Raw genomic sequence first — 17,574 nt, 5'->3', positions numbered from 1 at the left:
GCCGTAGATAAGGGAGGCCAGGAAATACCTGGAAACGGCTTATAGAACTGGAAATCCGCTGCGTGAACCTGAGCTGGAGTGAAGTGAAAGCTTAGGCGTACAGCCGATCCGAAAAGAGGGATTTTTTATGGCCCTTTGCCCCAACTTGGAACCCTAGGATCCATTCATACAAGCATACCTATAACTAAAGAGCTAGGGATATTTTTGTAAACTACACATCAGTGAATTACCTTATATGGGACAAGTTTTTCAGAATATACCTTGTCCAAAATATTTTGTATACTTAAAAACCAAGCAGAAGTTAAACAAATTTCAGTTGAAACAAAACTTATTCGTACCTGTACATCGACCGAAATGAAAGAAAATCAGACGGGAGTTAAAAGAATCCGTTGAATACGGCGAATGCCATAGGACTTTCCATTCGCTGTTTTCGAAATAAATACTATATAGTTTGTTAACGGTGTAGCAACCTGAGACCGAGTCGTGATGGAAAATTACACTTTCCTTTCTAAACTCATACGAGTATTACGTTTTCCCGCCAATGTTCTCTTCAAATGAGCCAATTATCTCGTTGTAATACTCGTATGGTAACACTAGTGAGACATTTTCAAATCTGATAATGCCATCGTGAAGCTTGATGTTTTTATTGGCAATCGCAATTAGAACATTTTGTCATATGGGTGCTATTTGTGTTCTTTACAGATACTTGAAATATTCCACTCAAAATATAATTAAATCCTAATCATTTTCTGTGACTAAATCAACTACAATGCGCCAGTAAACTTGACTTGAACTTGACGGCATACTTAGACATTAGCCCGTCAAAAAGATTTGTCTATTCAGGCCGTTTAATTTAAGAACCGCTCAAAAAAGGCTCGTGCCGACGGTTTAAAAATGGTGTACTGATCATGGACGATATGTATGTCGAAAAATACTTTTTTTTATTATTATTATTTTTGTTTTTTTTGCCTCCTTCGATTTCTTCTTAATAATTCTGGCCCTAGTACACTGGCTTGATTTACGCCGGCTTCCATGAGTTGAATATTACAGTATTTGCCGCCATATTTTGTTAGAAAAAATCTATTTACTATTGTATATATTTACTTTATTATCAGAAAATAGTCCAGTGAAGGAATAATAAAGCGATTTTCTAATATAAATGTTAATTTTTACTGGTTTATCCCGAAACTTAAGTGGCAAACCTCGTATACAATTTTTCCTAATTAATGCCGCAAAACGTATTTTTCAAACAAAACTTTTTAACACCTTAATTGGCGGCCGCCGCAGCTTGACTACCATTCGGAAGTGCACGGATTCGAGAGCCCGGGCACGAATCATCATATAATATTGTAAAAAATGTCTTTATAATAGCGCCCTTCGGCGGGCAGTGAAAACCTTCGAGTGTATTTCTGCCATGACAATGATCTTCTTAAAAATCTATTTGCCGTTCGAAGTCGACTTATGTAAAGCTGTAGGTCCATTCATTTGTGGCACAAAATCTAGACGCATATCACAAACAGGAGGAGGAGCTCGGCCAAACACGCAATAAAGGGTGCAAGCGCCCTTATCACTACATATTATAAAACAAAGTCTCTTTTTCTGTCCCTATGTCCCCGTATACGCTTAAATCTTTAAAACTACGCAACGGCTTTTGATGCGGTTTTTTTTTGAAGATAGATTGATTGAAGAGGAAGGTTTATATCTATATAATGTGAAGAAATATATAAAGGGGCGTGGCAATCGGTCAAAATGTGGCAAAAAAACATGATTTTTTTGTTTTCAAGGCCATAAATCATAAACGAATGAACCAATTAAAATGAAACTTTCTTGAAGTTTAACTTTGAAATATTTACTTTCGTTCTGCATCAAAAAAAATAATTGATTTATTTGTTATTTAACCAAAATTGTTTAAACAAAAGCAGCTCTTTTTCCAAAAAAGCTGTTTGTGTGTGTGTTCGCTGTCAACCGAATGAAGCAACAGGCGTTAAGCGATAATCCCACCACACCTCATTAATGTTGAATTACATCGTATGGTGACGTATGTATGTATGTATTTACGAATCGCTCGCATTATTTCATTTCGGACATATGTACATATGTATCTATGTATGTACTGAATTCCATGTAATTATATGTACATACAATTTTACAGCGAAATAAAACGCTATTTTCACGTTCTATATTAGTAAATCGCACATAATTAAAATACAGTTTTTGAATAGTTTTTATTGATTCGGAGCGCGTTTAGTTTGCTATCAATTCCATAAAATAACATTTTTTGTCATTTACTTTTTACGACAACTAATAGCTTATTTTCGAAGCGATTTCAACAAATGGGTACAACATTAATCCTTATCCAATTAAATACCTTAAATACATTGTTGTTTTCATATAGATCTATGTATATGGCTCTTTACAGCATATAATTAAAAACAATATTTTTCAAGATATTACAACAGTAATTAGTAATTGAGATCTACCGGAAAAATTGCGTTAGCTGTTGCGTCATCCGGCATTGCCGCTACTCTTTTGGAAAGAGTCTTTTGGAAAGAGGCCGAACCACACACTCTACAATGAAGCACCCGCTGAAAATCGCCACCGATGATGATAACAGCGTCTGTAGTGTTTCTAGACAGAGCAATACACGAAAATTGATGCGTGACTGCTCATTAATAGTTTGGGACGAAGCTACCATGTCAAACAAGACGTCTGTGGAAGCACTGGATAGGACAATGCGCGATTTGCGCAACAAAAATGCACCTATGGGTGGATGTACAATTCTGTTCTCAGGAGATTTTCGTCAAATCCTACCAGTTGTGACTCGTGGAACACGTGCTGACGAAATAAATGCTTCGCTAAAAAGATCCCACCTTTAGTCGTATGTCAATAAATTAGAGCTTAAAACTAATATGAGGATTTCGTCATCTTCACGTGAGAACAGGCTATTTCCAGAGATGCTGCTAAAAGTTGGCAATGGAGAATTAACACAAAGTGAGGGAAGGATTAACCTAGAAAACCTTTGTGTTTTGTTAGACAACATCCAAGAGTTAGTCAACAATGTCTATCCTGACATTGATAATATAAGTTATAAGACAATATCTTGGTTTAAAGAAAGAGCTATTCTGTCACCAACTAACGAACAAGTAGATAAAGTAAATAACTTGATTATTTCAAAGATTGATGCGCCGACGAAAATATACTACTCGGTCGATACTGTTCTCGATTTGGAAGAAGCTGTTCAATTTCCTACAGAATTTCAAAATTCTTTGAAACCGTCTGGACCCCCTCCTCACAAAATGGAGCTGAAAATAGGTTGTCCTGTTATTTTATTAAGAAACCTAAGTCCACCTAAACTTTGCAATGGCACGCGTTTGATGGTAAAATCACTGAAAACTGTCATAATAGAGTGCACAATACTCACAGGATGTGGTACCGGAGAAGATGTATTGATTCCCCGAATCCCTCTGATACCATCGGATCTACCATTCCAATTTAAACGCTTACAATTTCCGGTAAAGACATCTTTTGCAATGACCATTAATAAATCTCAGGGTCAAACCTTCAACATTGCAGGCTTAGATTTGAGTGTTGACTGTTTTTCACATGGCCAACTGTATGTCGCTCTTTCAAGAGTAACCTCTAGAGAAAACATGTTTGTATTGTCTAATGACAAGAAGGCTATGAACGTTGCATATAAAGACTTTCTGTAATATAGTAATTGTTGGAAAAATAAAATAAATACATATGTAAAAATGCAAAAAGTTAATATGCAAAAATGTAGGGTATGAATTTAGATATCCCAAAGATAGCAGGAAATCTTCATGCTGTAAAGAAAGGAGAATTGTTTTACTCCAAATTTAACGCGTGCGGGCCACGGGCAATAATGAATAAGCCAAAACTACTGGATCGATATTAATCATTTTTTCAGTGAGTGACATAGGGTATATATTTTATACCCGTGCGAAGCTGGGCGGGTTGCTAGTAGTATATATAATACACTAAATACTACAAGCGTGAAATATTTCATTATAATAGAATTTTATTTTATTTTTTTTTTTTTTATGTTTTCACACAGAACATGAGTCGCGAAGCACGAGCTATAAATGTTGAAGAGCAGTTATTACAAATCGATATTTCACCATTTCCTGTGCTTGCGGAAATCATCGAAAAAATGGAACCGATGGAGAAATTGTGGAAGACAGCTTACGAATTTGAAAAAGATTATGAAGTGTGGTAAGTGTATTTAACAGCAGAAAGAAATATATTTTCAGGTTATGCATTAGGTGTTTGATGAGGTGAACAAGCTTCTTTTTTTTTGCCAAATTGCTTTCCATATTTTAAGAAAAACAAATCCCGCATTCATGTTGGTATAAATAAATGACATAAAGAGGTTAAACGGCTAGCGGAGATCTGTGGTAGTAAAATATCGTGGTATTTAAATACTAAGTAACATTACACTTATAAGAGTAGGTCATATCGATCCACTAAGCATGTAATTTTTTCCTAAAATATGGGGAGGGTATGAAAATACTCGTTTGCACCTATTTCAAATGCCTGTCACAACAAACCTATTTGAAGAGGGTAGTGTAAAGATAGCCTTACTTTCTTTTGAAAGATGCGAGCAAAATGTTAGATTTGAGGTTACGAAGCCATGTATTCTCACTCCTTATATACAGATACAGATTTAAACACACGTTGCATAGCCACTTTCCCCATCTGATGTGTTAAAATCTCTATATCACTCAAAAATAAAGAAAATATAATTTTTTCACAGGATGTATGGTGAATTCCAATGTTTAGACGCGGATGCTATACGCGATGAGGTCGAAAATATGCATCGGGTAAGTTGAAATGGGGGTAGCACGGATGTCCGTCTGCATGCGCATATCTGAAAAAATATATATATACACACTTGTGCTCACATAATGAAGTTAAGTTTCGGAATATATTTCATGCTCTTCTTTGTCGTTAATTTTTTATAAAAATATAGTTAATAGGCTTAATTACGTGAACACAAGTGTATGCATATGATCACAACTCTCTCTTTTCTTCAAGTGCCAGGCTGAAAGTGATTTTATATTATTTTCATTTAAACTTCTACCTACCTGAAACCCTTTCTATAGATAGTCTACAAACTTGCGCGCCAACTGGCCAACAACCCAGCGGCTCGTCGCGCTGCAGAACAGATACGTATGAAGGTCGAAAAGTTTCGTGCATATTTACCAGTGCTTGACGCTATTTGTCGCCAGGGTCTTAATGAACGCCATTGGCGTCTTATCTCTGAACATTTGGGTGCCGAATGTAATCCGCAATTATATCCCACACTCAAAGATATGATTGATGCAAATATAATGAGCATTTTACAACAACTGGAGGAGATCTCAAATGCTGCTGGCAAAGAACACGAATTGAATTCGGCGCTCGACGTCATGTATGGCGACTGGAAAGATATCGCTTTTGAGGTGTTGCCATATCGGGACTCCGACACGCATATACTTTCGGCACTCGATGATATCCAAACCCAATTGGATGATCATATAATGCGCACGCAGGCGATGAAACGCTCACCATTCATTGTGGCATTGGGTTCCAAAGCGGATGATTGGGAGGCTAAACTTTTACTGATACAAAATATTATTGATGCCTGGGCTCAGGTGCAGGTGACATGGATGTATTTGGAGCCAATTTTCAACTCGGAAGATATAATGAGACAGATGCCTATAGAAGGACGCAATTTCAAGTCGGTAAGAGAGTTAGTAAAATGTTGAACAAAAATTTCTCTTAAAATATTTTTTTTTCTTTTGTTATAAATTAATTCATTACAAGCTTCAAGTGCATTTCTGTACAACAAGTTTCTTCATTTACGCGTAGGTTGACAAAACATGGCGTAAAATAATGAAACATACTTTGCAAAATCTGAATGTGCTAGTAGCTACCGAATACCCGGATATGCTGGACACATTCTTGAAAGCGGTGCAAGATCTTGAAACGGTACAAAAAGGCTTGAATACATATCTTGAACAGAAGCGTTTATACTTCGCACGTTTCTTCTTCCTCTCCAATGACGAACTATTGGAGATATTATCTGAAACGAAGGATCCCCTGCGTGTGCAACCGCATTTACGCAAGTGTTTCGAGGGTGTAAGTGATATATGGCGCCATAATTAAGTGACATATGCAAATACATGGTTTTTAATTCGCAGATTGCACGGCTCACTTTTGATGATGCCATGGAAATCACTGAAATGATATCGGACGAAGATGAGCAAGTGAAATTGGTGCGCAAAATTAATCCAGCTTTGGCGAATGTAAGTAGAATACTTCTAGATACACATACATATGTAAGTTCACATATGCTTACTTGTAATAATTCTGTCCATATATGTTCGCAATTGAAAGCCCCTCCTCCATTTTTCTCTAGGGCCTTGTTGAGATCTGGCTTAAAGAGGTCGAAATGGTAATGTTGGCCAGCGTGCTGGAGCAGATGAAATTAGCCTGGGAGGACTACTTTTTAGTGGATCGTATAATTTGGGTAACCTCGTGGCCGGGGCAAGTTGTGCAAAGCGTCTCCTGCATGGCATGGACATTTGAAGCAAGTAGTTTTTTTCTATTTCTTGTTTATGAAAAATACAATTCCTTAACCGACAAGGAGGTAATGGAAGGATATATATTTATTTTGAAATTGAAAATTTTGATTTTTTCCTTTCACTCATTTTTGCCTTCACTCATAGATAACCTTAAAAATATTGTATGTAATTGTTTTTGCAGCTTTTAATTTAAATCAGTAATTACTCCTTCGAATCGTCATAGAACAATGGGACAGATTGCAATAAAATACTTTGAGCCCACCCAGAAAAATTAAAACTAACATCTCGAACTCGTTTAGGAACTCGAACCAAAAATAAATTGGGACACCAATATTGAAAAAATTCAAATTTACACACAAAATTCAATTATTCACAGATTTTTAAGGGGTTAGGGGCAGTCAGAGGCCAAATAAATTATGATTTTCAATAATTTTTTTTTTTTGTTAGTCAATTGCTTTATTTTACAAAAATAAAAGCATAGCATGAATAATACATAATCTTTCGCCTTCAGCAAAATTTGAAAAAAAAATTAGTAATTGGAAAAGTTATCGCTCTTTGTGTGGAGCCCGGTGATCATCATAAGTCCTTGGAGACTCATCTAAAATCAATCGGGCAAGAGAAATTAGTTTTATTAATAGATAATCTTGTGCCTAATCGAAATTTTTTTTTAATTAACAATATGGCGGCCTCAGGGAATATTTTTCAGATTTTCGAGAAAAAAACCGACAATTAATTGTTTATAAAAAATCGGTATTTTGAATAAAAAAAATCCGAGTATTTTATGTTTTTCAAAAGCAGTATAGATTTTATTGAAATTTACCAAGCGGTTTTTAAGTTACAGTGATCACCAGTTCAAAAAACATAGTTTTGAGAAAACCGTCAATGTAAAAACAGTCGGGCACCCTAATAATTTAGACTATTTGAATAAACTAAGTGTATTCCGTTAACTGAACTACAAAAGTTAGTTTTATTTATCACATTTTGCCATTGACATTGCGAGTGCTTAAGATTTTTTTTATGTTTTGGCAGTGAGGTTGGGTTACAACCGTCGTTACTACGTGTGTGGTGATTCCACTAAAATCCCCAGGACTGCTTCCGCATTCCTTCGAGGTAGCGGTCCAAGACAGCGTCCTCAGAAGGACACTTACTTACTTAACCTGCGTCCTGTTTTAAAAACCTACGCTCAATACTCTTCAGCATAATATCCTACACGAAATTTGTATCGGCGTTCCATTTTGTTTCGCCTATCATTTTCTCGATTATTTCTTCAGGCTTACATACACCAATAGCTCGTTGCAGACATGTTCTCTCTGTGTTTCACCTCTCACATTTAAAGAAGGTGTGCTCCGCATCTCAAGATCTTCATAAATGCAATTTGGTAGGTTCACCTGTTCCAATCGCCACAAGTACTTGCGAAAGGACCCATGTCCGACAAGTACTTGCGAAAGGACCCAAGCGACATTTATTGACGATTTTATTTCACGTTGTTCTAAGCTGAGTGAACATGGAACGCGGACAAAAAGTATTGTCATATATGGTATTTATTTGTGCTTGAAAAGAAGAAAGGAGAGATTGAGGAAAACAATTTGTAATATTTGTGTGCAGAACTGGTATTTTTGGCAACATGAGTTTTCGAATAAAATTTTTTCTTTTCAAACTTTCTTATGAATTTTTTCAAACTTCCATAAATTTTCGTATTTTCGGTATAAAAAGTACTAAATTTGTTGCCGTTAAGTAACCAGTTAAGCGTTTTAAGTCTACTCTTCTGAGCGAAAGCAGGTTCTCAGAAATTCCTCTGCCGAGCGTGAGACCGCTTGTGGTTGACCGATAGAATTTCACCAGTGCTCAACGAATTTCTTCTCCCACTCTGAGAAATTCGTTAATGTGGCCTTTTGTAAGTCCACAGAATGGCTTAGGCTCAATTAAAGGCATGTTTGCACCTTTTTAGCTAGACGATCAGCCATTTTCTCTCCTATCTGTCATGACTAGGAACCCAAACTAATAAAACTGTGTTGAAGAAGTTCCTTGACATATTAAGAAGGTTCTGACAGTCATCTACAATTTCTGAGATAATTTCAGGTGATAGAAGGGCTTTTGAAGGGCTGACTATCAGGAGGCATGCAAATGTGAGCTCCTCTAGTTTTCCTACGGAGACGTTCCCTCACACATATCTCGATGGCATGTATTTCTCCATGGAAGATTGTTGGGTAAATACCCATTTTCGAGTTACTTGTTAACGTCAAGTTAAGGCCCCTTTTTTATCTTTTTAATTTACGTTTTAAGCAAGGAGGAACGCTATAAGTAGTCTTCAACACACGACTTCAAAATACCTGGGCTGATAGCCGCATGAGATATCGGGCGTGGACTTAGCATGTGTTTTTATTTTTTATTGCTTGTTTTTTGGACTTAGCATAACATTGAATGTTTTTGCATATCAACAGTTGGGACATTACGCGAGTTTTTTTTTTGTAAATTAAGTATTCTCGATTGTGCTATTCTACTTCATTGAAATCTCAATTTTCATAAATAGTGAACTTAGCACGTTTGTATAGTAAGTCAACGATATATTACATTTACATACACACGAATGTATATGTGTATGCATATACATATGTATATGTCATGCCTTTTGAATTCCCTCGATGGGTGGCATTGCGGTGTGCATTTTTAGTGTACGCTGGATTTCACGCTTGGCATATTTGCTTTACTTTGTTTGTGGTATTCTCAACAATTCTTTTTCCCCCATTATCATTGCAATGTTTGCAATTTTTTCATTTTCTATTGAATGTGTTGTTTAATTGATTCTTTCTGATTTGAGTTTTTTAATATATTATCCTTTTGAATTCGATTTTAACTTCTGATGTGTTCAATTTAATAATCGTATGTGTCCCTCTCTCCCTTATCGCCTCTTTTAGGTGGAGGAAGCTTTTAGCGCGGACGCCGTTTCTCAGTATTTGCAGAAATGTAATGCTCAAATCAGCGATTTGGTACAGCTGGTGCGTACTGATTTATCGACGGGTACACGACTCACCATTGAAGCTTTAATTGTGCTGGACGTGCATGGTAGGTTATCAGCAGAAATTTATGCTTAGCAGTTTACATACATATCTTTGTTGCAACATACAGCACGCGATGTTGTCAAGTATTTAATTGACGTCAATGTTGAAAGTATCACAGAATTCGACTGGATCTCGCAATTGCGCTACTATTGGCAAGAAACTGAGAGTAAGTACTGAGTAAAAAAAACCAAATGTTCAAGTTACTTTCTCAACACAAATGTATCTTTGCAGAGGGCGAGATGTGGGTCTGTGTTAGCATGGTTGTTACTGATGTTAAATATGGAATGGAATACTTGGGCAATAACCCGCGTTTGGTTGTGACACCTCTGACTGATCGTTGCTACAGGTAAGTCAAAACACAGTGGCATCGAATAATTCAAGCCGGGAGCCGATAAAAATGAATATTTAATTTGAAAAATCAACACCTACCATAAACCGTGGAATAGATAAAATAGAAATTGATGAATAAATAAATATTTTTTGAGAAAAATGGGATTTCAACTCATTTTTGAATGGAATTACCTATAATTTCTCCTTGTTAAGAAATACTGAGAATAATTCAAATTAATTACTAAAATTAGAAATGAAGTTCTTTCCTTATTTTAATTTAATTTTTTTGTTTTTCTTTTTATTTCTGGCTCAATAGTAATAATAACGAGCTGTGACAATTAAGTTCCGGAAGTTCGCCAACAAAACACAAACCAATTAATTCCAACAAAAAATCAGCTGGCTCGTGGTTATAGTGTAACATTGAGCCATTCTTGACTATTTTGAGACACCAATATAGAATTTCCCAATTACTGTCAGTCTGGCAGGAATTTGTTCACGAGTAATAATGTCATGAGAAAAACCGTCCAAATCGCCTTCAGTTGCTACTCGGTTTTGCTGGCTGCAGAGCGGCTACTACATACCACTGCCACTTTCTTCTACCCACTGTATACTTTTTTTCCGTGCCTCGGGGTCTTCAATATCCAGGTCCACTCCTTAGTAGCTGCATCTGAATGTGTTTGTGTATGTTTGACTATGTTATGACTATATTTCGATAGTGCCCCGGCTTGAAACCACCTCAGGAAACACCAAAATTATAGAATATGATTTTTCTAAAAGCGGTGGCCCCTCGGCAGACAATGGACAACCTCCGAATTTATTTTTGCTGTGAATAAAGTTCACATAAAGCCATTCGGAGGCGGTATAAAATTGCAGGTCCCTCTACTTGTGGAACAACATCAACCCACTCGCGATAAATTGGAAGTATGTAAGCAAAGCTGTCAGGAGAAAGTATTTCTCTGTTCAACGCCGGGGATCAAAAACCGAAATCTTAACATCTAAACCTAAGTATGGGCATCTATGATTACTATCGCTCCGAGAAGTGTGCAACATAATCAAAATTAAACCTAAAAAGCATCATTAAAAATTATTGGAAACGTAAACCACACAATAAAAAAAATTGTAAAAAATGTGTGCGGGAAATGGTAGAAAAGTTTTACGTTAAGCTGTACAGCATGCTAGTATCGCTCCAAGAAAGCTGTTTGTTTCCCTTTTGAACAGGCGAGATCGCATTGAATTCGCTAATAATCATATAAATAAGCCTCCAATTTTGTGTTCTTGAGATAAAAGGTCGTCAAATTGTTTGGCGCGAATTAGTCACTGCTCTTGAGAAACAAAGTCTTGTTGGTACAGTCAAACACGGCGCCCGTGGAGTTATGGTGTAGGGATGCATGACGACAAGTGGTGTGGGTCAGTTAGATTTTATTGGATCGACATTGGATAAATGGCGTTATTTCAACATTTTAAAAAGGGATTTGAAATAAAGTATCAAAAATCTTGGTAACAAGATAACGACCCAAAACACGCAGACGAGATCGTAAAGCTTGAACTCTTACACGATGCTTCAAAACAGCTTAAAATACCCACAGTCGCCGAAACTCTATCCTGTTGAGCATCCATGGGATCTAAGTATAAAGATTTCGGCGGCATATAATACCAAGTAAAGTCGCTTTGCGAAGTGTTTTGCGGGCAAATATAATGGGCAGAGAAATTAGTAAACTCAATGTTAAAAAGATTTAGTGAAGTCCTAAAACATCGTGGCTATCCAACAAAATATTAAATAATTTTAATTTCTGTATATTACTTAAAAAGTTTTTCTCCATATGTTAAAAATAGAACGCAAAACTTTTGGTTACTATATTTACATATTGCTGCAATTACTTCTTCTTCTTCATTCCGCTTAAACGATATTGGCCGAGTCTAACAAAGTGCGGAATTCGTTTCTTACTCGTGCTAACTGACGCCTGTTGGAGACACCAAGTCTTTCTCCACCTGATCTTTCTAACGCAAAGGAGGTCTTCTTCCTTCTCTGCTACCACCAGCTGGTATCGCATCGAATCCTTTCAGAGCCGGCAACGACGCCGCTGGATCTTTATTCGCTGCGCTATGTAGTTATATGTCATCGTAAAGATCACACCGTTCATGGTTCCATCGCCTGCGATACTCGCCATCGCCAACGTGCAAGCGTACACAAATCTTCCGCAGCATCTTTCCCTCAAACACTCCAAATGACGCCTCATCGGATGTTGCATCGTTCACGCTTCTGCACCATTCGTTCGAGTGTTAGTTTTGTTCGTCGAGAGTCCACTGTCAGCTGTTACGATCAAACTAATGAGAACCCCATGTAAATAAAAAATTCCTTCCTTCCGTATCGTAGTATCGTAGATTTTATTTCACGATTTTTGAAAAATCCCGTAGAACCCTGCCAGCTGATTGCTCTCTCACCACACAGTGTTGCCAATCAGCACATTTCGAAATCATTTACAAAATAAACTTAGAAAAATTATAATTTTTATTCAAATAACTTAAAAACACTGTTGAATAATGTTAATTATAGATAAATGAACTATTTGCATTTGTTGGTTTTCGGCTTTGGTTTATTAAACAATGAAAAATTGTAACTGATAACGCGGATGTGTGAAAAAGTGCGTAAGCAAAAATATCAATGGCAACATTGTGTAGATACAACCAAACACATACACACACAAACCGATGTATTGTGTAAATATGTAATTAAAAGATCGCGGTTGTTCTCACGGGATGTTTTTTGTGCTCGTTCGGGGCTGCGGTAAGGGACTGCGTTCGTCGTTCACTGTTTTCAGCATTACTGCTCAGTTGCCTACTTAGTCCAAAGTAACACTTGTTGGCAAGAGATATTCTCCGTTGGATTTCAAGGCTGACATTATTATCAGTGTTAATGCTGGTTCCTAAATAAACGAAGTCCTTTCCAACCTCGAAATCATAACTGTCAACAGTGACGTGGCTATCGATACGCGACTGCGTCGATTGTATATTTGATGTCAGGGGGTACTTCGTTTTGTCCTCGTTCACCATCAGATTCATTCACTTTACTACTTTACTCAGTTTGCTGCAGACACGTACGAATTTAGTAGGAAAATAAATTAATGAAAAATGTTTAGAACTTTAAGTTTATATCGTATTTTTAATCAACTTAAAAATATATATAAGGTGAACGCTGACTTTATGGGGTATGTTTATTTGTGCTTAAGTCATTGTTCTAGAAAAAATAAAAAAATTAAAAACAAAATAATTTTGAGTTTGTAAAAAGAGAATTACCATAATAATATTGCCCAGTACCAAAACTCAAATAAATTTTGCAATACGACTCAGTGCCTTGTCTTCACAACCAATGCAGCAACAATGTATTCAAATAAAAAATAAATATTAAAAAAACGCTGAAAGTAAAAATCATTTGGTCCCTTAAATTTGCTCTCCGCCCATAAATAGTGGTGAGACCCGAAACCTTTTTTAATGGTTTTATAGATAACGCTTTTATATTAAACTGTATAAATCATTGTTTGGCAGTAAAAGCAAACAGTCGAACGCTTACATACATATGTACATGTAGAAAAAATCCCATGCCACAAAAATGATGTCCACCTAGAAAAAAGGAACCCTGAATGGACACTCAGATATGAAAAGCTATTTATGGCTTTATGAACTTTTTTCCTCCATTTTACGTATTCACTAGGCTTTTGCCTTTTTTGCAGAGCTGTCCACCATCAGTTGTTGTTACTTTGCCTACTTTAAATTTCCTTACATTCGCTGCTCTCTTCAATAAATCGAAATAGCTGACTAACGATTTTCTTTCAGAACGCTGATGGGCGCGTTAAAATTATGCTTGGGTGGCGCTCCCGAAGGACCAGCAGGTACAGGCAAAACGGAGACGTGCAAAGATTTAGCAAAGGCTGTAGCGAAAAAATGTGTAGTATTTAACTGCTCGGATGGCTTGGATTACAAAGCATTGGGGAAATTTTTCAAGGTAATAAATAAATGCAAAACTAAGTAAATATTTTGAGCTGGTATAGTATCGGCGAATAAGGTAAGGTGCACATAGTAATGGATTCAAAAAACCACAGCAAATTGATATGCGAGTATGTTAACAAAAAGTGCATTTATTATTCGTGGGTAAAAATCGCTGAGGTAGTCAATGAAATGTGCTCTTAAATTGTACTTAATACGTATTTGTGTAAATGTTGCGCTTAAACGCGACGGTGGCGATATTTCAGGCGTCGTACAGTTTTGTAACGGTATCCATCTTCAGCAAGAACTGCAGCTTCCTGTGGTTCAACAAAAACTTGTTGTTCTGCAACCGGCACGGGAGCGCTGACAGCTGGTGGCAGGTACTCGTTGGAGGGCAGTTCGCTGACATCGCGACGGTGACGGTATTTCAGACGACGCACAGCCTTGTAACGGTAGCCATCATCACCAAGGACGGCGGATTCTTGTGGCTCAACAACAACTTGTTGCTCAGCAACAGCTACAGGTGGCAGATATTCGTTGGAGGGTAGTTCACTGACATCACGACGATGACGGTACTTCAAGCGGCGCACAGCCTTGTAACGGTAGCCATCATCACCAAGGACGGCGGATTCTTGGGGTTCAACAACAACTTGTTCAGCTACAGCTACGGGAACGTTGAGAGCTGGGGGCAGGTACTCGTTGGAAGGTAATTCGCTGACATCGCGACGGTGGCGGTATTTTAGACGACGCACAGTCTTGTAACGGTAACCATCATCAGCAAGGGCGGCGGATTCTTGTGGCTCAACAACAACTTGTTGCTCAGCAACAGCTACAGGTGGCAGATATTCGTTGGAGGGGAGTTCACTGACATCACGACGATGACGGTACTTCAAGCGGCGCACAGCCTTGTAACGATAGCCATCATCACCAAGGACGGCGGATTCTTGGGGTTCAACAACAAATTGTTCAGCTACAGCTACGGGAACGTTGAGAGCTGGTGGCAGGTACTCGTTTGAAGGTAATTCGCTGACATCGCGACGGTGGCGGTATTTCAGACGGCGCACAGTCTTGTAACGGTAACCATCATCAGCAAGGGCGGCGGTTTCTTGTGGCTCAACAACAACTTGTTGCTCAGCAACAGCTACAGGTGGCAGATATTCGTTGGAGGGGAGTTCGCTGACATCGCGACGATGGCGATATTTCAGACGACGCACAGCTTTGTAACGGTAACCATCGTTAGCAAGGACGGCGGATTCTTGTGGTTCAACAACAAATTGTTGCTCAGCAACAGCTACTGGAGCGCTGGCCACAGGTGGCAAATATTCGTTGGTGGGAAGTTCACTGACATCACGGCGGTGGCGGTATTTCAGACGACGCACAGTCTTGTAACGGTAACCGTCATCAGCAAGGACGGCAGCTGCCTGAGGTTCCACAGCAACTTGTTCAAATCCAGCCACTTCTGCAGGAGGCAAGTACTCGTTGGTAGGCACTTCGACACCGGCTACGACCGCAAAAACGGCAAAAAATGCGACAAATAATTTCATTTTGCTGCCAATAACACACTAGCTGCTTTAAGACCGATGCGAATGAGTTAATCTGCGAGAATGATGTTCTTGAATTATTCGGAAAGTATTTATACGAAAGCAGCTATCGCTTTTTGATGAGAAATACTCATCTTCTTTGGCCTAAGTATGCTAAAATGTGAACTGTTGCAAAAAACGAAGAATAGACAAAAAATATACAATAGAAATCCTCGAACAATCGCCAGTGAACAGAGTTGTGGGCATTATTTTAGTTCTATTTTGACTTGATATTCGCATCTGACGCTTAAAATATTAAACGTTTACTTAATCCAATTGTATTTTTTCTTTAGAGCGAGCAAATTAACATTTCCACACCACTCTCATTGAATGGCTGACAGACAAACAGACGAATCGACGGCCAAACGCTTAGGGCCAAACCACGTTAGCTGCTCGCAACTTGTTTTAATTGATTACCAATTTCGTCGGCAAGATTAATTAACCTTGCCATAACTACTCTGCATAGCGCGTAAACCTCCCGCTCGCTCACTTTATTTATAGCCGCAGTCTTATTTCAAGAGACACACTGGTGCCACTCGAACGTCCCAGTATATTAAACATTTTTGGTTAACGGGTAACACTTAAAGCATTTCTCTTCGTCGATCATAAATCTCACCTTTGTTTGCTTTTATTTTTGTGCCATCTGTTGTGTTCCCGCTCGATTTGCTACTTCATGAATAGGTCATTAACCAAACAACTACAAAAAAAAACATTGTGATAATTCAAATGACTAAAAGTCAGATGGACCTTCAAATAATATCAGCTCAGCGAAAAACGTGTGCGGTACACGCGCCCGAATTTATGTGCATGCAGGCCAACACTTTGGCTCGTTGGCTCGCTGTCCACACGTGTGATATTCTAAAAATTAATTATATTCTTTTTCTGAGACCGCCGCGCAAAACATAGAGAAATGTGAATAATTACAGCGAAATAACGAAGTTTACTAACATAAGGCATTGTAGATGAAACGTTAAGCGGGGTTAATGAAGTTCAAGACAAATTATTCATACTTCTGGACTCACTTTAGTGGAAGCGTTGCAAAATGTGAAATAAGGAAATTCGAGCTGCACGTTCTTTTATAAATTTGTTTATGATGAAATGGAGTGGTGAGTGTGTGAACGAATTTAAAAAGAACGCAGCTGGCTAACAAGCAATGGAGCGGCAAGTCAAAGAGGATATTAAAAAAAAAAATAGTATGCTTCATATAAGAAATAGCTCGCACGCGTAAGAGTTATAAATAAGTGTTTTTGGGAACTAAGATGGCAAACGAATTGATTAAGATTAGCCGTAAACTATTCACTTATAATGTAATATCAATTTCGAAAGTATATTTGAATTAATTCGACTTTCTAAATTTATTAATACAAGTTTTTTATTTAATTGTTTTTTTATTTAAATGTATTTATTCAATTCGGGTAGTCACATAATTAAGAAAATAAATAAATGATTGGCGCGTACACTTCTGTTATGTGTTTGGCCGAGTTTCTCCTCCTTTTTGTGGCGTTGCTCCACAAATGGTTGTAATTTTTTTATTTATTGTATAAGTTTTCTAGATATCCGGAAAACGAGCAATACAAGTAGCTTCATACTCGCTCGAATTTGTTCATTGCTCAACTACTCAAATGTTTGCTTGAAATTTTTGAGCTTTTGAGCAGCTAAATAATAATTTTTAATTTTAAATGGCAGCATTTCTCTAGATTTCCAAGGGTGTTAGTACTCTGTACGAGTATGAATAATTTGTAAAACTTAAAATAAGTGCTGAAGAGAAAGTCTTAATATTCAAAACAAGCATGGTTCAAATATATAAAAAAAACCGTTATGCTGGATCTCAACTCGAAAATTTTCGAGTAATAAGCATCAAACGGGTGTGTTCATATGCCGAACTGCTCGAAAATGTGTGAAGAACACCAAGAGCATGGTGAAAAAAATTCAGAAAGTGTGGCCAATAACAGAGGGTTACCAGCTCTCAGCCGCCGAAGAAGAAATCGGACTCCGGCGAGCCCGAAAAAATAGTTGGTACAACGAGGAATGTCATGC

General features: G+C 37.6%; 2 protein-coding genes across 2 annotated transcripts in view; one reads left to right on the top strand and one right to left on the bottom strand.

Annotated features, from left to right (window-relative positions):
• Nucleotides 1–17,574, top strand: part of LOC129240368 (dynein axonemal heavy chain 3-like) — a 321,108-nt gene that overhangs the window by 86,059 nt on the left and 217,475 nt on the right. Inside the window, exons 21-30 of the mRNA XM_054876125.1 lie at nt 4,076–4,233; nt 4,775–4,841; nt 5,124–5,744; nt 5,872–6,141; nt 6,204–6,308; nt 6,422–6,592; nt 9,503–9,650; nt 9,714–9,812; nt 9,878–9,992; nt 13,808–13,976. Coding sequence (XP_054732100.1) covers nt 4,076–4,233; nt 4,775–4,841; nt 5,124–5,744; nt 5,872–6,141; nt 6,204–6,308; nt 6,422–6,592; nt 9,503–9,650; nt 9,714–9,812; nt 9,878–9,992; nt 13,808–13,976 — 1,923 coding nt within the window. The remainder of the gene's footprint in view (nt 1–4,075; nt 4,234–4,774; nt 4,842–5,123; nt 5,745–5,871; nt 6,142–6,203; nt 6,309–6,421; nt 6,593–9,502; nt 9,651–9,713; nt 9,813–9,877; nt 9,993–13,807; nt 13,977–17,574) is intronic.
• Nucleotides 14,197–15,501, bottom strand: LOC129240430 (uncharacterized). The gene has a single exon (XM_054876216.1). The coding sequence runs from the start codon at nt 15,499–15,501 to the stop codon at nt 14,197–14,199; it is 1,305 nt and encodes a 434-aa protein (XP_054732191.1).

The sequence above is a fragment of the Anastrepha obliqua genome, chromosome 3 (assembly GCF_027943255.1).
Source record: "Anastrepha obliqua isolate idAnaObli1 chromosome 3, idAnaObli1_1.0, whole genome shotgun sequence".
NCBI lineage: Eukaryota > Metazoa > Arthropoda > Insecta > Diptera > Tephritidae > Anastrepha > Anastrepha obliqua.
This window is presented reverse-complemented; position numbering and strand designations above follow the sequence as displayed.